The sequence below is a fragment of the Myotis davidii genome, unplaced genomic scaffold (assembly GCF_000327345.1).
Source record: "Myotis davidii unplaced genomic scaffold, ASM32734v1 scaffold523, whole genome shotgun sequence".
NCBI lineage: Eukaryota > Metazoa > Chordata > Mammalia > Chiroptera > Vespertilionidae > Myotis > Myotis davidii.
The window spans coordinates 904,799-929,542 of record NW_006295054.1 but is presented as its reverse complement, the minus strand read 5'-3'; the positions used below and the strand labels follow the sequence as shown (position 1 = coordinate 929,542).

Sequence of the window (24,744 nt, the reverse complement as noted above, 5' to 3'; positions counted from 1 at the left end):
AGCAGGAGAGTTGTTCTGAAGGCTTAGCGGAGACGTGCACTATCTGCATGGGCAGGAAAGGAGGGCTCTGAAAGGGCTCAGAGCCACTGGGACAGCCCACCGCCATCTGATTCTAAACAGTCTGTCCATCAGACCGTCCCCAAACAGATATAAGGTATCCACTTACATCTCACTGCACCACCCGAAGATTCTACACAAGTAAGTGTTGGCTAAAATCTCTTCCCCTCTATTCTCCGTTGCCTATTGTCCAAAGCTACACAGATCATAGGGACCAAAAAGTCATCTCTGAGCCATTCTATATGCTACACATTTGATTATACCCACAAGGCTGAGACGCCGTACAAATTGACTAACAGTGAGCTGCTCCCCATGGAGAGAAGCAGGAGGTACCTTGTGGTTCCCATTAGTCTCAGATTGGCCAGTTCCCAACCTCTCTGGGCCTCGTTTTCCTCCTCTGAAAAAGGAAGGGTGTGGAAGTTGGGATTGTGATTACCTTGAAAAGGAAAGGGGAGAAGAGGGGTGAGGAGGGGGAGGGGAAATCAGAGAGAAGCACATGAGGGTGTCCAAATGTGTTGCTAGTGCTTATTTCTTAAGTTGGGTGATGGGTGTGAGTTTTGTAATACTATTTGTAATACGTTTCTGTATGCCAGAAACACTTCATATCATTTCATTCATAACATGGTCAGAGTGAACTCTCACATTCTGTGCTCCCACCAAGGTTGCCAACAGCTCATCCCTCAAGAAGCTGCCTTATTGCCAACACAGAATCCTTTCTTCCTTGCTCCAGGGCCTGTCTTAGCTCCATAAACCCTTTGAGGGAAATGGAGAGAAGGGACATCCCCTCCTCAGCACCCCAACTTTAGGTCCAGGGCAGGGCACCTCCACGGGGGCGTCAGTCAAGCAGCACCAGCCTCTGACCACCACACACCAAGTGTGGTCCTACCGCTGCACCAAGAGTCAGCCTGCCCCTCACTCACAGGACCTTTCTTCCTTAACAATTTAGAAACTTGGTTCAGGTATTTAAGAAACCCATGATGTTTCGATTCTAGCTTAAAAGATGAACTCATTAATGCTATAAATTTCAAATTTTCTTCCAAATGAGGTAAAATGTCTCACTGAAGACAATGAGTGGGGTAAATTAGCTGAAGGTTCACTGTGTTTTATTGTTGCCAGTTTTAGAAAAAGTTATCAGAATTCTTTATCCAGCTTCATCAAGGAAGTTTATAAGAAAGCAATGAAGCCCGGCTGGTGTCGCTCAGTGGTTGAGGATCGGCCTATGAACCAGGAGGTCATGGTTTGATTCCCAGTCAGGGCACATGCCCAGGTTGTGGGCTCGATTCCTAGTGTGGGCATGCAGGAGGCAGCTGATCAATGACTCTCTCTCATCATTGATGTTTCTATCTCTTTCTCCCTCTCCCTTCCTCTCTGAAATCAATAAAAATATATTTTTTTTAAAACAAAAAGGAATGGACAATACATTTTGCCCCTACTTCGTCCTGTCCTGTCTCGGGGTAGATGGCCTGGGTTCTGAGCCAGCTCCTTCCAAGACCGCGCAACCAAAGACATTCGACCAAAAGAAAACTGGCTCCACTGAGCTTTCATTTTCTATTTTTGCTCTTCCTTTCTCTATCATCTGCTTTTAGTTAATCCTTCAAAGACGAAACCAGCGTGTCTGTAATACAGTGTATCGTCCTTCTTCGCACACATGCACTCAGTCCTTTGAAGGTCTCATGTATGTGGGGGCATGTTGATCTCACGAACATAAGCTTCCCTGGCACAGCCCCCCAGTGCTCAGGGTACCTGAGTAGCTCCAGGTTTCTAACGTTGTAAGTCACGGATTTATAACCAACTCCAAGAAAGAAATTTTACTCATCGTCTCAGAGCCCAAGTAAGGTAGACAGACTCATAGAATCCGAGGATCAGAAGAAACAAAATTTAGTTCCACCTCCCTCCCAGGCAGGAGCTGCCTCCCTCTCAGGAGCTCCACAGGTGGCCACAAAGGCGCTGCCGAACCGCCCAGCACCCAGCATGCACTGTTTTGCACGGCAGACGGTTTCCATTTCTGACAGCACTAATTCATCAACATCATCTTTCTATTGAACAAGCATCCGCATTCTTGTCATTTCCACCCCTTCACTGATGGAGAACAGCCAACAATCCCACGGCAGATCCCGCCTGTGGCACATGAGAGCTGCCGCAGAAAACAGTAAATTATCCACAAGAACTTTGGCTTCTGTTTTTCCAAGCACCTACGAACTCTTCTAATAGTGACATCTGACTCACTTTTCTTTACATTGCCCTCAAAGAATTCATGAGAGACTCTGTCAAAAGTAATTCTAAAATCCATCTATGCTTTGTCATTGGCATTCCCCCAATCTCTCTCTCTCTCTCTCTCTCTCTCTCTCCAGATAAGTTTTTCCTTCTCTCTCTCTCTCTCTCTCTCTTTCTCATTAATCTTCACCCCAGGATATTTTTCCATTGATTTTTAGGGAGAGTGGAAGAGAGAGGGAAAGACAGAGAGAAACATCAATGTGATAGAAACACATCAATTGGGTGCCTCCTGCTTTAACCCTGACCAGGGCCCAGGTAGGGGAGGAGCCGGCAACCAAGGTATGTGCCCTTGACTAGAATTGAACCTGGGACCCTTTGGTCCTCAGGCGGATGCTCTATCCACTGAGCCAAACCGGCTAGGGCTCCCAATCTCTTTTCTAACACTCTCAATTTTTTTAACTAGCCATTGCTAATAAAAGAAAACGTGATGTGATTTACAGGGGAGAAAAACAGTACTTTGTGTCTGGCACTTAGAGCTGGAAGAAATGGAGAAGACCAAGCAGGGAGAACCCTTTCGTCTCTTCTCTGACCTCACACACAGTCCACGTTTCACCCGGAGCCATCTCAGGTTTGCGGACAGACTGAAGGTGCACCATAATTGGGTCCCAGCCATTGAACTAACTGTTTTTAACGAGTGAACACAGAAAAAGAGTGGCTTGAAATGATAGTCAGCATTTCTCTCCTTAATACTCTACGATGCCAAGGAAAACCAACTACCAACACACACTCCCATAGACATTTATATTTAGGCACTGCTGAAAAGAAATTCTTATTTCTTTTTCATTATTGACATGTTTTTACAAGAAACATGAAAACATAAGTTGTATAAAATTAAGCTCAGTTTATCATCACCCAGATGTTTTCTTTGGCAGGAAAAGAAATAATGCTACTAAAAGGGGAACTAATCTATCAAGCCCCAGCCCGAATTTTCCCCTCTAGGATTCCCTTTAAGAGGTAATGAAGGGTCCTCTTTCCTAATCCCTCAGGTTGGGAATTCCTAGAGGACAAAGATGACAGGTGTAGATCTCAACATATCTCATTCATTCTGGCAATGTTTGGGCTTTAAGTAAAATAAAATGCTGCCTTATTCTTCTAAGGAGGATTTCAGTTTTAGAAAGACATTTTTAAAATAAGGTATAAGCATGTAGGATGCCCAGGGGTCAGGGCCTTGGGTTCCAGTCCTGGGTCTGCCACTAGACAACCTAAGAAACTGGCAGATGCTGGCTCTCCAAGTCTTAGCTTCTTCTCTGTAAAGTGGCAGAATTAGATTAATCTTTAAGCTTCTCTAAAGCCAGAGTTTCTCTAAGTATTTTTTTAAGCCATCTGCCTCAGAATCACCCATGGAGCAAACACCTGAGTTTTAATGCACTGTTGAGATGTTTCTTATACACAGTCAACTTTGAAAACCACTGCCTCGAGTTCTAATATTCTGTGATTCTGTGTATTCATTGAGCAAACAGGTGTATTCTCACAACTCGATAGATGTCATGGAGATACAGAGCAAGCTGAGGCCCCTCGCATTAAGGAGCTTGCTACCTCATTAGAGAAATAAGATGAACACACACCAAACAATATCAAATAATCTGTAATAGCAATTAATCAATTTTTGGAAATGTTAAATACTGAAGGAGTACGAGGAGGCATAATTAATGAGGGCCGAGGTACAGAGGCTGTGTGGGGGTGGGGAGGAAGGAGACTGGATAGGATCCAGATGGGTGTTTAGTATTTTCGCAGATAGTGTGAGAGGGCAGCACAAGCCCTCAACTGGCATGGGCATGGACTAACAGAGCTATGACCAGTGTGATAGGTTCTGGTTGTGAAGGGGTGGGGAATACCTTTGGACAGGTGAGTAACGGGACAGCCAAAGCACACCTCCATGCAGCCTCTCTGAGAGCTAACTCATCTTCCTGCCCTCCTCTTTCTAAGCCAGAAATGTGTGATTGCCCTTGTCCCCTCCATTTCTTTCTTCATCAGACCATATCGTTTCTGTGGCCAAGTCCTATCAACTTCACCTTCTAAGTATTGTCTCTATTCCATTTTTATTTCTACCCTTTACTGCTCCTCACAGGCCTCGTGTTATCAAACATGACCCGTCAAGTCCACCCTTCACAGAGCCACCCATGTAGTTGACCTAAGAAATAACTCAGACCCTTCCCTCCTCTCCTTAAAACCTTTCAGCTCCACAGTTGTGCTTCCCTTTCTGAAGGCTCCACAGAAGTCCTAGAACTCCAGCAAGCTCAAGAACTCCATTTCACAGCCTCCGACCTAAAAGATCAAGGCCACGCTCCTCACCACCGGCTGAGGTCTTCTATAACCTTCCCTGAACACCACACTCCTGGTAGTTTCCTTCACACACAATAGAGGTTTCCACTCCCCTGCCCGCCTCCACCAGGAACCACCTCTCTGCTCTGCACCACTGTCTCCAACACATACACACATATACACACTTGCATGTGTGTGCACCCATGTGCACAGGCACACACATGCACACACATACACAGGCACACACACAGCCTGACCAACTGCTATTAGTCTTTAAGGAAGATTTTTTTTTTTAATCCTCACCGAAGGATAGATTTTTACTGATTTTAGAGAGAGAGGAAGAGAGAGGGAAACAGAGAAACATCCACATGAGAAAGATACATCAGTTGCCTCCTGCACACGCCCCAATGCGGGGTTGAACCCATACCTGAGTATGTCCCCTCCCTGGGAATCCAACCCGAGACCTTTTGGTGTATGGGACAATGCTCCAACCAACTGAGCCACACTGGTCAGGGCCAAGGAAGGCTTCTGACATGTAGAGGTGTTCAATAAATCTTTGCAGAGGTTAACGTAGAACCTTGGAAACAAGGCTGAAGCATTTTATTTCCTATAGTTAATAACAAGGAAGCACTGAAGGTTTTGTGAATAACAGTGAAATGGCCAAAGCAGTAAGTTTAGACTATTACTCTGGCAGCAAAATGCTGACTGTATTAGAGCAAAGGGAATCTGGGAGGAGGGACATCATCTAAGAATGTCTTAAAAGCCCTGACTGATTTGGCTCAGTGGATAGAGCGTCGGCCTGTGGACTCAGGGGTCCCAGGTTCGATTCTGGTCAAGGGCATGTACCTTGGTTGCAGGCACATCCCCAGTAGGGGGCGTGCAGGAGGCAGCTGATTGATGTTTCTGTCTCATAGATGTTTCTAACTCTCTATCCCTCTCCCTTCCTCTCTGTAAAAAATCAATAAAAAAATATTTTTTAAAAAAGAGGCAATATGTCAACAAGTAAATAAAGACAGACAATATACTGATATTGGAATGATGGTGAGGACAGGCTTCCTTCAACCCCAAGCTGTTCCCCATACTAGTCATGTGGCCTCGAACAAACTCCGGATTGGGGGCTCAACCCCAGTGTGGGGCGTGCAGGTGGCAGCCAATTAATGATGCTCTCCCATCATTGATGTTTCAAATCTCTCTCCCTCTCCCTACCTCTCTGAAATCAATAAAAAAATATTTTTAAAAAAATTATGTAAAAGAAAATATCAGGCATGGACCTGGCACACAGAGGGAAGCGCAATAAAAGGTACTTCCCTCGTAGAGAGAGAGTGAGTGAGGAAACAATGGCACTGTGAGAAGAGTTGGAATCAAGCGAAGATGTCAGTATCAGAACACTTCCTCCTCTGAGACGGACAGCAAGGAAGAAAAGTGATGAGAATGGAAAGAAAAGCTGAACTAAAAAATATCAATGTTCAGGGAAGTTATATTAAGTGGTCAATATTCTCAACAAATCAGTAACTGTCTGCTAAACATTAGGAATTCCAAAAAGGAGCTGCAGTGCCGGGGTAGGAACAAAGGAATGGGAGCTCCATGCATCTTATGTCCTAAATCAGGGCTTGAGTGTTTGTTTTCCAACCTGTTGGCTGGGCCCCAAAATTGACCTCAGGCATGGAACCCAACATAAAAGTAAACGCTGAAAACAAGAAAAAGAGGAGAGGGGGGAAGAAACCAAGGCCCAAGGACAACCTTGGAAAGACCTACAGTTGGTCAGTGGGCAAGAGGAAGAACCAGGAGGAAAGTGGTCAGAAGCATCGGAGAATGGAGATCAAGTTATGTTACAGAACCTAATGGAAGAGAGAGTGTTAACAAATCTGCTCTTTCCTACACTCACTCTTTTCTGTCTGAGTGACTTGGTAAATATGATACTGGGATAGAGCAACGTGCCGCAAAGCAACAAAACCCTTCAAGTCTTTCGTGTTGAAATTTATGATCCACATAGAACATCAGTTGAAAATGGGCAAAACAAACCAAAGTGCTGATTACAACAATCTCCCTCCTATCCTCAGAAATGCCTCCCCCCAAATAATTACTTCACCCCCCCCCAAGTCTCCCCTTAAAAGGCTAAGAATCAGACTGAGAATAAGCATCTGATGATTTGGGGTTTTATTCTTCAGTTTCTTAAATTTATTTTTGTATTGCACCTTGTGATTTTTAAGCAACAAGTTTGAATGCAAGCCACAATAAATATCATTCATTTCTTTTTTCCTCTTGTGACATGGTTAAGATTCTTATCAAATTATATATATAGTCTCTTGGTCAATTGAAAAATTAAATCTGAAGGCTGGCCAAATACTTTTCCCAAGACCACTGCTCTGGACTGCTGGTTCCCACGGTGCCCGAGTCCCCGAGCCACGGCAGGGCCGAGCTGCCCACTCACCTGCATGAGTTCATGGCTTTCTAGAAGATCATGCTCTAGCATCTCCTGGGTGAGGCGCCCCATGGTGCTGTAGAATTCATCTGAAGTTTCACAGTTTTCTATCTGCCTGGAAGCAGAAGGACAGGACAAGGAACTGTGTTAGACACCCATGCTGTCTATCAGGTTTGTGCTCCAGGACCAACAGGATATGTGACCTCTGGCCATCAGATCAATCACATCAGCAATCAACAAACCTCAAAATACTGGGACACACTCCCTGTACAGCCTGCCATACACAGAGAAAAGATAAAAAATATCCACGGCAACTCGCAGGTACTTATTACGGGATAGCAGACCATCTTTCCTACACGGCTCCCCAGCCTCCCAGCCCTACCGGTGGCACTTTTACTGCTTCCATGTGACACATTTTACACATCAGAATACCCACCACTGATGAGAAATCATAACCATGAAATTAGATCTGAAGAACAATTATCCCCAGGAGGAAATCTGTTGCTGTTAATCCACAAACCGTGCTATCACTGATAGACTGAAAACCAAACCACAGTAGAAATAAAAGATGAGAAATACTAGAACTTTATCTGTATATGTCATCAGTCCACAGGATGCTTTCACAGGCAGAATTTTTTCAGTTCTTCTCAGGGCACTGCTGCTAGCTGGAGACCGCACCCTGCTTCTTACATTTGTTTCTACATATAAAGAAGCTGTTACCTGTCAACCTGTGAGGCAGGGTACATGTTAATCCTTCTTCTCGAGGGAAAAAAAGGAGTGGTCTGAAACAAAGAGCACGGTGCATCTGTTTTATCTACCATGACATCCTCTGTGTAGGAGGATGGCTCTATTGGACACCAACCACAAGATATAGTATGATGTACCCTGATGCTGGGGGATTTTCATACAGCCATCCCCCAAAAAATAAGATGCTGGGAAAACTTCAGGCTCTGGAGTGCTGTTCAAATCTCACTGCCACAATCAGGTAAATAAATAAATGAGATGAACTGTTGAGGTGTTATTACAAAAATACAAAGTAGCATGTGGGCATCAATAAAAAAAAGTGGTTATGTTTACCCTGGAGGATGAGGAAGAAAAATAATACTGAAGATGAATTTTGAAAAATATTCTCGCGGTTGACAAGGAAGAGAATGTATATTTTTGGCACGGAGGCAGGAGACAGCTGCAGGCCCTACCCAAGAATCTGCAAGTGGCTCCCCAGGGCCAGAACGGAGCCAGGGAGCTGCAGCGGGAGAGCTGCAGGCAAAGGACACCGAAGGCCTCACCCGCCAGCTGAGCCCCTTCAGGCAACGATCACTGGAAGGCTCTGAACAGGGAGTGTGGGGACAAACATGCCCTTGGCGAGGTCAGCCTGGAGGTGGCATGGCAAGGGTGGGTGTGATGGGGAAACCAGGGAAGACACACCAAGACAGGCCAGGCAAGAGGGAACCAGGGAGCGAGCCAGAGCAGCAGGGTCAGAGGAGAAAGGACGCGGGAAAGAGATGCCAGGGAAGGTGAGCTGATGCTCTACAGCTAGCATATTCTAAAAGTACCCTTGGTGTGAGTGAGAGGGAGACATTCAAGGTGCAGAAGCAAGGGGAGAGGTCCCTGGATAACCATACACGAGGCACATGTTACTCAGGCGCACATAGCTGGAGACTACCTATCTGCTATTTAGGATTTTTCCAACGGACAGTTTGTGGGGAAGAGCACAGGCACTGGAGTCAGAAAGATCCAGGTTTAAGTCCCACCGACTTCACAGGGCTACGGGCAGGATGAATGAGATCATGTGTTTACACGGTCTAACATAACGATGGCACTATAGGCACTTGATGTGTGCTGGTTGCCTTTCCTTCTGCTTAACAAGTTGCACACTCAAAACATGCAGAATTATAATGAACAAAGGCTCTGAAAATTTTAAAATTCTACCAGTCTGATTCATATATCCTCTGAACTGCATAAAAAGGAGCCATAGCCCTAACTGGTTTGGCTCAGTGGATAGAGCATCGGCCTGCGGGCTGAAGGGTTCTGGGTTCGATTCTAGTCAAGGGCATGTACCTTGGTTGCAGGCACATCCCAGTAGAGGGTGTGCAGGAGGCAGCTGATCGATGTTTCTCTCTCATCTATGTTTCTAACTCTCTATCCCTCTCCCTTCCTCTCTGTAAAAAAATCAATAAAATATATTTTTTTAAAAATAGGAGCCATATATTACCAGTATATTCACATTGTTAAAAATCACAGACTCCAGAGCCAAGGGAGCTGGGTTCAAAAACAGGCCCTTCCACTTCTAACTGGGTGACCTTGCGCAATTAACTGCTCTGTGCCTCAGTTCCCACATCTGTATAACGGGGATAATAAGAGGACCTAACTCATAGGATGATGGTGAGTACCAAAGAAGTTAGTTTTACATGTAGAGTGCTCAGGGCAATGCCTGTCCATTGCAAGCACTCAATGAATATTGGATTTAAAAGTGTAGCCATTACCTTTTCAACAATGTGACATCCTTGGAGTGACAATATGACTAAATTCTAATCCTACAGATAATGAATAGATGGCCTGGGGACTGAAGGGTCCCGGTTCCATTCCGGTCAAGGGCATGTACCATAGTTGCAGGCTCAGCGCATGCAGGAGACAACCAATAGGTGTGTTTCTCTCACATCGATGTTTCTGCCTTTCCCCCTCTCTTCTACTCTTTCTAAACATCAATGGAAAAATATCCTCAGGTGATGATTTAAAAAAAACATACCAAACTTCTGACAGAAAAAAACTACCTCTGTATCTTATTAACTATAACAATTTCATTCTAATACAGGGATTGGCAAAAGTAGATTTACTGTTGTTCATAAGGAAAATAATATAATAATTAATTAATGATAATACAAAAATAAACTTTCATGTACTCACAACTGTAAACCTACTTTTGCCCACCCCTGTATTTCTTCCATTACCAAAATGGGAGAATTTTAATGTAATAGTCATAATATAGTCAAGATGGGTGAAAACACCCTAATTTTTTCAGACCAGCTGCTAGTAAAGAATGTACGTAAAATCTCTTCAGTGATGTGTTTGGTAGTAATAGATTCCCACACACACTGTTAATTCTTGATGAAAGGAAAGAAGTTCCCTATGTCCTACTGACTATGTACCAAACACCTTGCTAGACACCTTATATTTATTATCTCATTTAATTTCATCACAGCCCTAAAAGGCTGGACACAATAAGTAATAAAGATTCAACATAATCTAAATTGTGGTATTAACCAACAAATGCACCTACTTCTTTCCAGACCTCACAGTTCCTCATGCACCTAAGTCTCCCTCTTCAAAACTAGTGTCCGGAGAGATGCTGACAAAGAGCAAACCAACTGGACAAACACACTAGGAGGAGGGGGAGAATTCCAGGCCTGAACAAGCCTGCCCCCTTCTCTAAAGTAGATGCCATCTGTCCCCAACAACCAAGAATGTGTCAGCAGGGGAGGGTGAGTGAGAAGCCATCAACCAAAGAATTTGTATGCGTATATGCATAACCCAGGGACACAGGCAATGGGGTGGTGAGGGCCTGGGGTGGGGAAGGACGGGAATGGGCGGGAAGAGGTTAATGGGGGAAAAGGAGGGCCTATGTAATACTTTCAACAATAAAAATTAAAAGGAAAAAAAAAAAGAATGTGTCAGCTGAGATCCCAGAAGGGTAAAGCCACTGCACAAAGTTCACAACTTCCTCTTTCCTCACACTTAATTATCGACGCTTTACATGTTAGAGCACAAAAGCTGCTCAAGGCCCCCAACACCACAGAACAGAAGAGAAGGGGGAAGTCACTTACTCTCCCAACTTTGCCCAGATAGCCAGCGACACCCTTAGGATGATTTCCGAACCTTCAAAAAAGACAGAATCCCAAATCTTTAAAACGGTGTGGTTAGGGAGGCACGTGGCGAAGAGAGTCAGAAACCACTGCATCGTGAAGACATTCGTGAGCGGGGGCTCGTATCCACCTGAAATAAAGCAAACACTCCATTTCTTCAGAATTGACAGTTTGCAAGATATAAAGGCACCGCCTCTTCCAGTCTCCCAAGTCCACCCAACTATGTTACTTTTCCTGACTGATTTGTTTACGGGGCTAAATTATGGTTCTTTCCTCTTCTTTCCTTCCTGTTTCTAGAAGAACACAGGTGTGTTTAATAAAAATCTCAATAATATGAACTTCACAAATTCTTTATGGTACTTCAGAAATCTTAACCTAACATTTAATTTGGTTCTGCCTATTATGGGATGCTGAAAATTAAGGAAAATGTTTTCCTCACCTAAAATGAAATTAAAAAAAAAAAAAGGATTTTAGTCCCTCAAAAGCAAATGCCGATTTCCAAAATATCCTAAAGCCCACTTTTATTCAAATGCTGCTCAGAAAAGTAAAATTGCTCATTAGGAATTGCTTGTCTACTTCTTAAAGCATAATAGTTCTCAGACCACAATGGTATTAAATGACAAATCAATCAGAGAAAGATAGCTGGAAACCTCCCCCCGCCCCCCAAATATATAGAGATTAAACAACATGAAATTTTACAATATGTTGAACTAAACTACACAGTTGTAAATATCTGAGATCCGGCTCACTTTAAAGTTTCTAAATTCACTAAAAAACACAGAGCTCCCTCTCATTTCCTGTGATGGCATCAGTATGCATTTTAATGAAGTAAAATTTAGATATGTGGACTGCTTCTCCGTCCTACTTACAGTCAGAATATGCATTTACCCAAGTATAAGCAAAAAGAGATCTGCTCTCCTGCCCTCGTTTTCTTCCTTCGTACCTAGGAACAAAGGGAGCACCTCTTCCCAGAGACTAGAATCTGAGGTCACTCACCCCTTGCAGGCCAATGCAGAGCACTAGGGGGGAAACATGGACCCCAGTACAGCATGTCTGACTATGGGACAGGTTAAGGCTGTTCGACCCAGAAATCTTATGAAATCCACCCAGGTGCATAATTATACTGCACAGCCAAATTAAATGAGATTATTCAAATGATTTAGAAGGAAATGCTTAGAGACACCCAGGTGTCACTAAAATTTCCAGTGTATTTTAATTGAGGACAGATTAGGTCTTCAAAATCATTTAATATTTTCCTAGGTTTAAATGTGTGGCCAGTACCTGGCAACCATTTACAGGAAACACAATACACTCTGACTCTTCTTTCTGGTCTCCTGGGCACAGCCAGGGAAGTGCATGCAGCGGCAGAACTACCGCACTAGCTTAGGTCATCCGGGAAGCTGGCTGATGCCTGCTGGATGGCGGTAACTCTCAGAGCTGTAACAGAGTGGTCTCCATCGCCACCTTACTCAGCCAGTGCCTTCCTTCAGGGTTCAAGTTCTACCTGCAGCTCCTTCTCCAGCAAGAACTGGCCCATTCATCTCAAGTGAATCTGCATACCCTTAGCATGAATCAATAAAAGTAACATTAAACATTTCAACTCAAATTCTCTCCAACAACTTTATGAAAATACATAGTCCACTCTTCCATAACCTCAGTGCTTCAGGAAAAAAATCACAGCGTGTGCTAAATGGTACCTGCAGCTCATCTTTAAAGATGCCTATAGATTTGGCGCCAGTTTAGAGAAGTTTAACTGGATGGCGAGACATGTACGCCGTTCTTCATCTAAAAGACAAGAATGTCTGGTACTGGTGACAGATGAGGTTCCTGACCAACTTCCTAACTATAACCATTCAAAGGTTCAGTATGTGGCCCTCTGTTGGTTTTTTGTTTGTTTCGTTTTGTTCCTGTTCTCTGAAAATCTATTTCATTGCATCAAACTCTCACCAACAGAAATACCTGAAAAGATGTATTTCCATTCAAGGTGTAGGCTCCTATGTATGGTGGGGTCAGAAAAGTAAAAAATTTCGAAGGTACAATAGCATTGAATCATCACTACCTCCACTCTCCTTGTTTGCAGTTCTCTGAAGAGTGTCCAGGTGCTCAGATAATTCAGGGAGCTTCAGTCTCAGGAGGTCTCTGAAGACAGCCATGTCCACAGACAACGCCCGGAGATTATTGACAAAATAGCTCTCGGGAAGTACCTTGTCAATAAGGTAAATCATAATCTGAATAAAAAAAGATTAAAAAAAAAACATATTCAAATGGATCAAATGTAGTTAGCCAAAGCACACTTTCGTTTAAATGTGTCAGTACCAAATGTTCTGGATCTTCGAGGCTCAACTCCACCCTGGGTGAAGAGCATGTGCCATAATTATCTGGATAATTCATCATTATCTAAGCCATTCATCATTAACTAAGTAAGTTCTCAAAGCAGCTCAGACCCGCAGACTGCTATGGTCTACAGTTTCTACATGGGCTGCCAGACCTGAGGCTACCCATGGGTGGCTCTGAGAAGTATGAGGTGGAGCACGTGCTTCCGCAGCAGCCAGCGGGAATCCCAACACTGGCTCCTACGAAAACCAAGACTGGCCCATCACAAAACACCCCCCTGAAGCCCATCTCAGGATTCACCTACCATCAACCTGGGTTGTCAGAATAACTGATGTGGGTTCTTTGTCCACTTTCCTTTCCTGGGAGAATGCAACAAGGTTTTGTTTGAACCAATGAGGCTTTTAAAATCTGGATTCTTTCCATAAGGTTGTCTCATACATAAGTTCTTCAAATTACTACTTTCATTCAGACTTTTTTTTTATTTGCGTTACCTTTTCTAAGAAGTCAAGAACCACTAGAAAGGCCCAGCAAAACACACATGTTCTAATCTCTGATCCCTTCCCTGTCAGCACACATGCTCTTCATATGCCCTCCCTGCTAGAAGACCTGCTCATTCCCCAGAGCACAAGAAAATCAAAATTGAGAACAAAATCATAGCTGACCCTAGATGTTGGTGGAAAGTAGCTGTCTCACATTTTGATTTTCATCATTTTGCAAAACCTAATTTCCCCCCAAAATTATCTCCCAGACCTGCCAATGGCCCATTTTCCCCTCATCCCTGGCTTATAATTTCTACTTTTAAGGTCAGAGTTTTAACTAAGTCAATAAAGGTAGAGACATATTCTCAAGAATACCTGCCCCTCCCCCCAGATCTTTATTCCAGGATTGGGAAGGTCCAGGGAGCTGCTAGAGCCGTCCTATACATATAGGGACAGAATTTACCAGGTAAACGTACCATCACTCTGAAAATAGGAACTTAGCAATAAAGAGTATATTCGATTCGTGTGGAGGGAGGTGGTCCCAGAGTGCCCAGGCCAGGTGAGGGGGGAGTGAGTTTCCAGCAGAACACAGTGCCTGGTCAGACTTCGCATACCATGGTAAGGGAGGGGGGCTTACAGGATCACTTTTCCTCTAGGATAAGTTATGTAAGACTGAGAAAAATATTTAAGTTTTTATGAAGAAATTATGAGCCTCAAGATTACACAAAAACAACAAAAAAATTACCAATTCTCATAATAATTCTGTGACACAATGAAATTCTCTATCCCACAGCATCTCAAAGTCTGATGTCTTATGTCAGCAATGTCACTCCACCCACTACTGTATTTCAAGGACCAAACATTGCATCAAGAAGAAGAAGGGGGAAGGGGAGAGGGAGAGATGGAAGGAAGGAAGGAAGGAAGGAAGGAAGGAAGGAAGGAAGGAAGGAAGGAAGCAAGCAAAGATAGTTTCTTCAACAAATGGTGCTGGGACAACAGGACATCCAAATGCAAAACAAACTGAATCTAGACACAAACCTTACACCCTTCACAAAAACTGTTTCATAGACCTAAATGTAAAATGCAATCTTATAAAATCCCTAGAAGATAGCATAGCCTAGATGACCTTGGGTATGGGAATGACTTTTTAGGTATAACACAACACCAAAGGCATAATCTATGCAGAAATACTAATAAGCGAGACTACATTAAAATTTAAAACTTCTGCTCTGTGAAAGTGAATTAGAAGACAAGCCACAGTCTGGGAGAAAATACTTTCAAGAGATCCATCTGATAAGGGACTGTGGTCCAAAATACACAACGAACTCTTAAAACTTAGTAAGAAAACAAGCTTTAAAAACAAACAAAACAAAAAAACTCGATTAAAAAATGGCCCCAAAACCTTAACAGACACCTCACCAAAAATAAAACAGTTACTAAGTGCAAAAAAGCAAGGAAAATGGTTTGCCTCCATTTAATTAATTATATATTTCCCTACTAATTACAACTCGCAGAGGCCAAAATAGCTGTTGGAAAAACACCAACACCCAATATTTTCCTTTGCATCAGAAGTATTTCTTCATAAACCCAACCTTCCTCTGCATATTATAAATGCCTAACCAGATTCCTAAATGATGATGTCATTTCATCCGACAAAGTTCATTTTCTTAAATATTCAGTTTCTGAGCTTTATTTAATCCATCTTTTTATGTGACTTTTTACTTTCTCAAGTACCATCACTGAGTCCTTTCATGATTTGATTGGCATTATAACCCTTTCCCAAACCTTCCCACCCCACCCCCAACCTGAATTGTTTATTTCAGCTTTTTAATAGAGCAGTTCCCATACAAGGTAAAGCTGGGGGGGGGGCGGGGGAATGACTAAAGCTGATGGACTACTTAAACAAAATTGCTTCTTAATAAAAAATGTTTTAAAGTCATGTATTCAATTTGTCACTGCCTCCCCCGTCCACCCCTGCCTATCTGATGAGCAAGTAGCTTCAAAGCTGTTTCCTTAAATACATGAATGGAAAAAGTGAGAGGGTGAACACAGAATGAGATCGTGTCAGGCTGGCTTTATAATTAATTCCATGATGTGTATAAAACCAGGAGGAAATTTGCTTATCTTTCCATATCAGAATTAGTCCCTGGTTGAGAATATCACAACTGGTGTTTGCCACCGTCAAACAAAGAATGGGAGTGGGGGGAGGTGCTCTTGAATACAAAGATGAAGTAACCATCACAAAGCACTGCAATCAACAGCAGCCTGAGGATTCAGATAAGAAGAAGCAACTCCATATAGCCCCAAGCAAGTAAAGCAGTGGTCATCTTCCAAGTGTAAAATGCTTCCTTCCTTCTGAAGACTTATTTCTGGTGATTCACTGAATCACATTCAGACGGACATGCTTAACCTGCTAGTGTCCCATTTCAAAGTGTTTTCAGAATTTATTTTTTTTTTTACTAATAAAGGCTCTGGGCATCAAAGATTAAAAGATAATTCGCTTCTATAACCTTTCTCCAAGCAATCTGCTTCCATCATAGACATTCACTCTCAGCCTACCTCCTCCATACCTCATCCCAGATATGCAAGAATAAAGCAATCTAATAAGATCCAACCAGAATTTAGGATAACTGGTGGAGTAGGCGGTTTCTACCATGACCCTAGGGATTCCCCATCTCCTGAGAGTCACACTCTTCCATAAGCCCTTTCCCTGGAGTACGGGCTGGACCTAGTGCCTGGCTCCTAATGAACAGAATGTGGGGAAAATGATGAACTGTGACTTCTGATATATAGGCTTCAAGTCTGTAACCTAATCTCTTCTGTGTTGCTCACTCTCTTGCTCATTGATGGATACCAACCAGAATGTTGCACAATGGTGAGCCCCACAAAGCGGAACTGAAAAAGGGCTCTGACCAATAGCTAGCAAGGAACTGAGGCCCTCAGTCCAAGACCTGTGAGGAATTAAAGCTTTCCAACAACCACCTAAATGAACTTGGAAGTGAATGCTCTTGCCTAGTCAGGCCTTCAGATGAGACCACACCCCAGCCAACAGTTTGAATGCTACAATCATGTGACTCTGAGCCAGTTAAGCCACGTCCAGATTCCTAAGGCAAAGAAAGAGTGAGGTAATACCAAGTTTGCTATTTTAAGCAGCTCCTTTGTTATGCAACAATAAGTATTAAAATAATTAATAACTAACTTGCTTTAAAAAAAATGTCTTCTAAGTGAATCTAAACACCTAATCATCCTCTTCACATCTGGTAGCTACATGAGTCTGTCACTTGACCTGGCTTTAACCTGGGGGAAACGGTATCATGGGTAATTACGAAGGTGTGGCAAACACCTCGGAAGGAAGTGGGCATCAGGGAAGATAAATTATAGTTCCAATATTTAACTCTCTGAAGAATTTCAGTTGCCTTTTTCAGAGCCTGATACTCACTTTCAGAGCATCCCCTTCATTGCCTTCCACCACTTCCAGAATTAGTGCAGCCAGGATGTTAAAGCCTTGGCAGTACCCAACACTCTTGTTCCATCGGGCATAGGCCAACAGGACCCGCTTCAACACAACCCTGTCTTGCTCAGCCTCCTGGCCACAGTAAGAACTGCAGCCTGTGCGGTGAAGATCCTAAAATAAGAGGAAAACAGTAATTTTTTAAAGTGACTTACTATACTCTCTCTCAAAAACAAAAAACAAAAACGGTAGTTATTTCTTTGCCTCAGCATTAAGTAGATTATCAACATGGACTGTAGTTTTTTTAAATTGTATATGCAACATGGGTCAAAAGAAATTCCTTTCCTTTTCTTCCTAATGTTTTCTAATATGCCTAGACATTTTCAAGAGGAGTTGCAGTCAGGCAAATTTTCTACTTAAAGTGTTTCCAGAATTAACACAAAGAGGGACTTAGAATTAACAAAATTTCATATAAGCTGACAGTTTATTTAATAATATATCTCAAATAAAACAAGTCATTTCAACATATGTATGATACATGCCAACATTACTTCTTACAGAAAAGGATATAAAGTTTATTTAGCTATCAAAACTCCAAATAGTATTAAGGAGCAAAACCAAAATAGCAAAAAATGCAACCTGTATTGTAGAGGGACAGAAAAATCATTCTGTCTAAAACAGAAAAATTATTCTGTTCACATTGTTTTATAAATTTGTGTAAAACAGACAAAAATTTAACATTTAATCAGGGCAATATCCATAATTTTATTACCAGGCAGAGATTATGATCTTCAGGAGGTGAAGTCATTTTACTGACATAGTATTCACTTCAAAAATAAAATAAAAGATCTTCTTAATAACGTGATCATTATAAAATGTGATGTTTTAATTTGCAATTTAAACAAAAAGAAAATATTTAAAATATACAATACTTCATCTGTGAGAAACACATTCTGAAATTCCAAATAAACAGCTGAAATGTCAAAATGTAAAAGCTTTTCAAGCATACCATATAAAATTCCATAATATATTTTTAGGATTTATCTGAAACAGACCAAATTAGATCAGAAAGTAGCTCCTTTTAGTTAGTACTTCCTCAGAAAAACAGCCATCTTGTGGTGACTAAAATTTAGATGAAATAAGTTGCCTTTTAAAACCTCAGCTTAGTGTCACACTGTGATGTACTCATATAAAATTAAAAGTGACATGCTACAGGCTTATGTAAGAGAATAAGAGTGAGATCAAATAGAATCAGCAGCGTTGGCTTTTGGCACCAGGTTCTAACCAACTGTAATGATCCAGGTAGGCAAACCGTTGCTGCCTCCAGGGCTGGCCTGGACCCTTCACCAGCTAATTTAATTAGACTGACCCATCAGTCATTAGATTGACCCACCAGTCAATCTAATTATATTCATGAATTGTCAGTTAAGAAATTATCAAAGACCCTAATAAGAACCCAATTATTATAACAGGACTATCCTTAACTTTAAATTTCTCAGTTACTTTTATGTGAAAATCCAGTTAACAGCACTGACCAATGCTAAAAAAAAAAAAAAAAAAAAGAATTTATCTGTTATGTGAACAAATAAGCTAAATATGAATGGAAACATTTTATTCTTACTGGCAACACACAAACTTTTGAAGACAATGTATACAGTCAAAGTTCTTCATTAAAAAGCTATTAACTAAAGAAGAAACAGGAAATACACAGACTTTCAGATCATAAGGCTTGATCTCTATCCAGGAAACGTCTGGCTCTTGGAATCTTCCTTCTAAGTTAGGACAACAGGCCACGCTCAGGGGCATTACCTTGACTATCTGAATTCCCATTGAGTCATCGTCCGGATTACTCCTTTCATTGAAAGTGAAGCGCAAGGTTTTGTCCCAGTCAATGGCTATGCTGTGCAAATAATGATCTGCCAAGGTCAACCAAACCTAAAATATGAATAAAGAAGGATGCTAAAGTCAAATACATAATTTCACCTTTACTAGGACTAGTGATTGCATCCAACAAGAGAATGGGAACTGTTCCTAGACCAGAAACAGCCCACGTGCAGAAATCCAAAAGAGCCCCCTGAGATGTGTATTGTACTGAACTGCATCAATTAGGACCTTTCATGTGTTCGAAATTTCAATTAATATTTGTTGAGTTCCACTATGTATCAAGCAATGGTCCTAACATTAGGAATACTGTTAAAACATTTTTTTTCAAGTTTTACTTCAGTTCATTGAATTAGCTATATTATGTTACAAGCTTGTCATACTTGGCTCTGAGCTGCTGTCTATGCTTGAGCAATGGGCCTTTTCTCACCATGAGGTGGTCTCTGCTTTTAAATGCCCACTCTCTCTCCCTCTCTCCCCACACACACACACATACACACACACACACTCACACACACACACATGACAGATGAGCTCCCATAATGAATAACTTTTAACTGTTTTTAGAGTCAATGGATATTTTTACACATTATCCTGAAAAGCTGTTTCTGAAAGATGTATTTCTTTTTTTTAAATATATGTTATTGATTTTTTACAGAGAGGAAGGGAGAGGGACAGAGAGTTAGAAACATCAACAAGAGAGAAACATCAATCAGCTGCCTCCTGCACACTCCCCACTGGGTATGTGACCCCAACCAAGGTACATGCCCCTGACCGGAATCGAACCTGGAACCCTTGAGTCCGCAGGCCGATGCTCTATCCACTGAGCCAAACCGGCTAGGGCTGAAAGATGTATTTCTTAAGGTCATTTTTAATGTATATTTTGAGGAACCTCTGATATTCAAATTCTAGCAGAATTAGACTAGGTCTATAAACTGATATAGTAAGAGAGCATTTCAAGTTTTGGTATCTGAACATAGTTAGCAGGAATATCACTCATTAATATCTCCACTCAGACTTCTCTCCTAAGCATCAGAATCATATGTCCAAATGCCCACTTGACACCTTCAACATAGATATCTAATAGGCATCTTAACCTTAATAGATACAAATCTGATCATCTAACCCATCACCACCTCAGCTACACATGCACACATATGAACACACACACCTGCTCCTCCCACCTGAGTCAACAGTAACTCTCCCCTTCAGGTGAAGTCATCGTTGACATCCTATTACCTCATATTCAATCTAACAGGAATTCATGTCAACTCAGCCTTGAAAATATATCTAGAATCAGACCCTTCTCCATCTCTTGCCTAAGTTATTATAACTCTCTACTAGTCTCCCACTTCTGTCCTTGTCCCTCATATTCTCGAGTTAGCAGCCTAAGTGGTCCATTTAAAATATAAGTTGTATCATGTAATTCCCCTGCTCAAAACTACCCAATGCTTCCCATCTCACACCCAGCAAAGTCCTACGATGGCCTATAAGGTCTTACATGATCTGCCATCCTCCTAACCCCATCACACTACCGCTATGACCCTCTCTCCTATTGCTTTCCCCCTTTTCACCGTGCTTCAGCCACCCCGTCCTCTTCCCTTTGCTTGTATATTCCTGAAATGCTCCCACCTGAGTGTTTTCTGGCATACTCTTCCCCCAGGGTAGCTGCATGGCCCACTGCTCACCTCCTGCAAGGCCCCATTTAACTGTCACTTTGCTGTTTAAAATTCCACCTCCTTATCGGCATTTCCCACAGTTTCGCTTATTTTTCTGCTTTATTTTTATCCATGGCACCTATCACCATCTGGTATACTTTATATAATTTATTCACTGTAAGCTCCATAAGTACAAACATTTTGGTCTGGTTTTTCTTTCCACTGCTGTATCCCCAGTACCTAGGACAGTACCTGGTGCAGAATAGATAATCAATAAATATTGAATGAATGAATAATGAAAGGGGACATGTTTCAAATTACTAAATTTAGAATATCATTTTTTACATTCCAGAGATTTAAAGAGGGACAGAGTGATGGCCCTTTTGTATTTCAGCCCTACACATCCTCCTTACCTTTCTCCTCCACTCTTTTGGTATTCCTGTGGATAGTCTGGCAACTGCCTTGAGAGCATCATACCACTAGGAACAAAGAAGAAATATTGGCAAAATGCTACTACTGACCTGGGTAAGCACTTTTCAATCTTTTTTTCATCCTGACATCTGTAGAGCATAAACTCTGCACAGTACACTGGGTAACAGTCAACTTCTTCCAGCCAGATATGACCGGTGTGAGGACTATGCCTGCCCCAAGCCCCACCTTGGCACCCTAACACACCTGTGATCCATTTGCAATCCACGAAAAGTAATTGGGAAGCAGTGGTTCAGAAACCAAAACATGTATTATGGATTCAGAATAATAGATGTTTGGTTTTGTAAATTTTTTTCACACTTGCACCATTAACAGAAAGTACAAAAATTTTCATGGTAAGTATAAACCCAAGCGTCATCTGTATTTTTAAAAATTATTTGTCTTCTTATGCTAGTCAAAGCTTTCCCATTTTGAGAATGTATCTCAGTATATTATACCCTGTAGATACCCCAAAAGAAGAGTATTATCAAAACCAAAAATAAAGTTACCTGCTGAAAACCATTTTGTCCTAAAGACGGCTCAAGAGTGAACTTCAACTTTGTGTCAACTCCTAAAAGAAAAACACGTAACTGTTATTTTGGGAGAAAATAAGTTACATCAAAAACAGAAGTAAAAATTAACTGAACCATCATGAAGTTTTTTATTTTACTAATTTTTAGTCAATTTTGTTAAAGAAAAAGAATATTGGTTGTTACTATAGGATATTTTTTCAGAAATGGAAATATAACTGAACTCTAATGCTAGGTTACCTACAACTTTAGATAAAGTTCCAAAGTTTTAACTTTATTATAGAATGGAGCTTTTCCCATAAGATGGTGGTTTCCACCGCTGTCTGGAGTGGTGCCAAACCAAAACACAAATACATTTAAAAAAATTAAAAAATCACAGGCTTGGAGTTAGAGACCTCCATTCAACTTCAGTTTCTAGAGTCAAATAAATAATTTAACCTGCCTCAGTCTCATTTCTTTTTTCTCTTTTTTTAAATCCTCACCCGAGGATATTTTTCCATTGATTTTTAGAGAGTGGAAGAGAGAGGGAAAGACAGAGAGAAACTTCGATGTGAGAGAAACACATCAACTGATTGCTTCTTGCACACGCCCTGACCATGGCCAGGGCTGGGGCTGAGAAGTGCATTATTTCTATTAGGGAAATGTCAGTGGAATATCAAAAGTTATAAAAATAATGTCACTGCCCTCCCACTTATGGAATCCTTAGTAGTCCTATTGGAGATTTCCTATGTTTTTAAATTCTGTCTTAATAAACTTAGCTATTGGAGAAAAAAAAGTTTGTATGTTTAGTTATAGACTACAAGCTAAAAATATAACTGAACTCTAATGCTAAGTTACCTACAACTTTAGATAAAGTTCCAAAGTTTTAACTTTATTTTGGAACTTCTCTGTTCCAAATCCCAAATCTATGGAATTGAAGTACATAAATAGGAGGATACAGAAAGACTATATGTTTGATATGTATATTGGGCTTCTTTTAATTCAGAATTCCATGTTAGAAGCTTATGTGCTGTCGTTATTGAGGTAAAATTAAATGACAATTTTTATTCCTACTTAAGTTGTGTTTTAAAAAAAATAGTATAATCAAATCTAAAAATGCTATACTTTCTTTTCCTACAATTTCAAAGTCAATGAAATTACATTTTAAGTCACTTTTTAAAAGACATGACTTGAAAGTTTAAGGATCAAGATATACCAAACATTAGCCATAGCATTCAGTTTTAAATGATTGTCATTTATGATGAAATGTTTGCTTCTAAGATGTTGATAGCAGATTAGGCGTACTGAAAACCTCTCCACAACTATGTAGGGCTGGTATGCGGGTAGGAACAATCTTCAGAATTTGCAAAATTATAATAATAAAGTAGACGAGTCTTTTAAAAAACATACTAGTATATATGGAGTCAAGAAGCTGGAAAGAGATGTGTCTGACTTGCCCAAGCCCAGGAGAGCATGCAGATGCCCTTCGTGGAGTCCTGGAAGAAGGCTGTGAATACATGAGAGGGATCTCAATTTCTAAAGTCAAGCTGTGGTGGAGAAGCCCAAGATAATTCTTTTCAAAGCTTTGGGTTCAAAGCCATACTCTGTCTAGGTAGATAGCATTTTCTTCCCCCACTATATATCCAGCACCCCCACAGATTCTCCCTCTCGGTGAGCTGGTTTAAACGAAGCCCAGGCCTCAGTGCCAAGCAATGATGCAATGGCCACAAGAGTGCCTGCGGCTCCAGCGCAGGATTGAAGGCTGGAAGAAACACACCCGGCGGTGAGGCTGCTGTCCAGACCCTGGGTGCTGAATGGAGGAGGTCTAATCATGACGTTTGCTTTGGTGTAACAAAGACCAGGAAGTTCGGTCCGCCCGGAAAGATTTCTATCGACCTAAAAGCCCGGATTCCCTGGATGTAGTCCCCAATATGCTCCCCGGACTTGTTCGGAGCACCTGCCGAGAGTCCTGCCGAGTACCCGGCGGCGCTGAAACCCAGCTGCGTTAGTCAGTCAAAACCACAACTATTTTCTCCTGGTCAGAAATGAGTCACAGGCTTGAACTAGAATTGATCATTTGCTGCCTGTCTGCAAAAGCTGAAATCAGGTCATTTTCACCGACTCGTCTAACTGAATGAATGCGGGGGGTGGGGGTGGGGGTATGCTTCATCTGATCATCACAGCTGTTCCGGGTTCAGAAATACAAAACACTTCTTATGTGGGAAGAAGATTTTTTTTTTAAGGGTAAAGTAAGACGGTGAATAAACACTACAGTCTCTGTAACTAGACACTTCCTTGGGGAGAAAAACAAAGGAACCACGAGGTTCGGAAAGGCAGCCACGCTTTCCACCCTTTGGGGGCTCAGTGCCTCGGCAGATTCGCCCCTGCAGCCTCAGGATAGCAGGTCTCCGAAGGCGCTGGGAGGCAGGGGCTGGGGGAGGTCGAACCCGCCAGGAACCCAGCTGGTGCCCCTCAAGGGGCAGGAGAGCGCCAAGCGCCGGGCGAGCGCAGCTGGCTCCCTCTGCGGCCACCCTTGCCAGAAAGCTCTGAGCCCAGGCTCCCGCGCCTGGGCCGGGCTCATGAGCCCCGGGGAGGGGTGCCGGAGGGTGGAGCAGGCGCCGAGTTATGCAGCCTGGAGAAGCAGGGATGTGTAAACACAGGCTGACAGCAAAAAGGGCCCAGCCTGGCACAGTCAGGTGCGCTCCCAGACTTCACCTGTAAGAAGGGATCTCCAGGCTGCAGAAGTGTTTCCTGCCCGCTCCGAACCCGGACACACACACATCAAAGGCTCCAGGCGAGCTGACCCCACACTCACGCCGCGGGACCCTCAGCAAATTCCTCCCCTTACCGCCCACCCCCCGCCGATTTTCCCTTCGAATCGACTGCCTTCCCCTCAGACCCGAAGTATCACACCGGTGCTTTTCTCCACCTCTTTCAAATGAGCCTGGCGCACAATTGGTAGCGCGGCCACAGGCAGCCCGGGCAGGCGCCAGCACTTGCCCAGCTCGGGGTACAGGCAGGACCAGACCACGCACAGGCCGCGGGAGTGGGGGCCCTCGGGCTGCGAGCGAAACTGCGGGTCCTCCGCG

At 42.4% G+C, this 24,744-nt stretch overlaps 1 protein-coding gene across 1 annotated transcript in view; it reads right to left on the bottom strand.

Annotated features, from left to right (window-relative positions):
* TBC1D30 (TBC1 domain family member 30) overlaps window positions 1-24,744 on the bottom strand; it is a 37,931-nt gene that overhangs the window by 12,595 nt on the left and 592 nt on the right. The window contains 7 exon segments of the mRNA XM_006769620.2: window positions 7,025-7,130; window positions 10,837-11,005; window positions 12,935-13,103; window positions 17,128-17,313; window positions 18,949-19,074; window positions 21,092-21,157; window positions 21,656-21,717. Of these exon segments, the coding sequence (XP_006769683.1) occupies window positions 7,025-7,130; window positions 10,837-11,005; window positions 12,935-13,103; window positions 17,128-17,313; window positions 18,949-19,074; window positions 21,092-21,157; window positions 21,656-21,717 (884 nt within the window).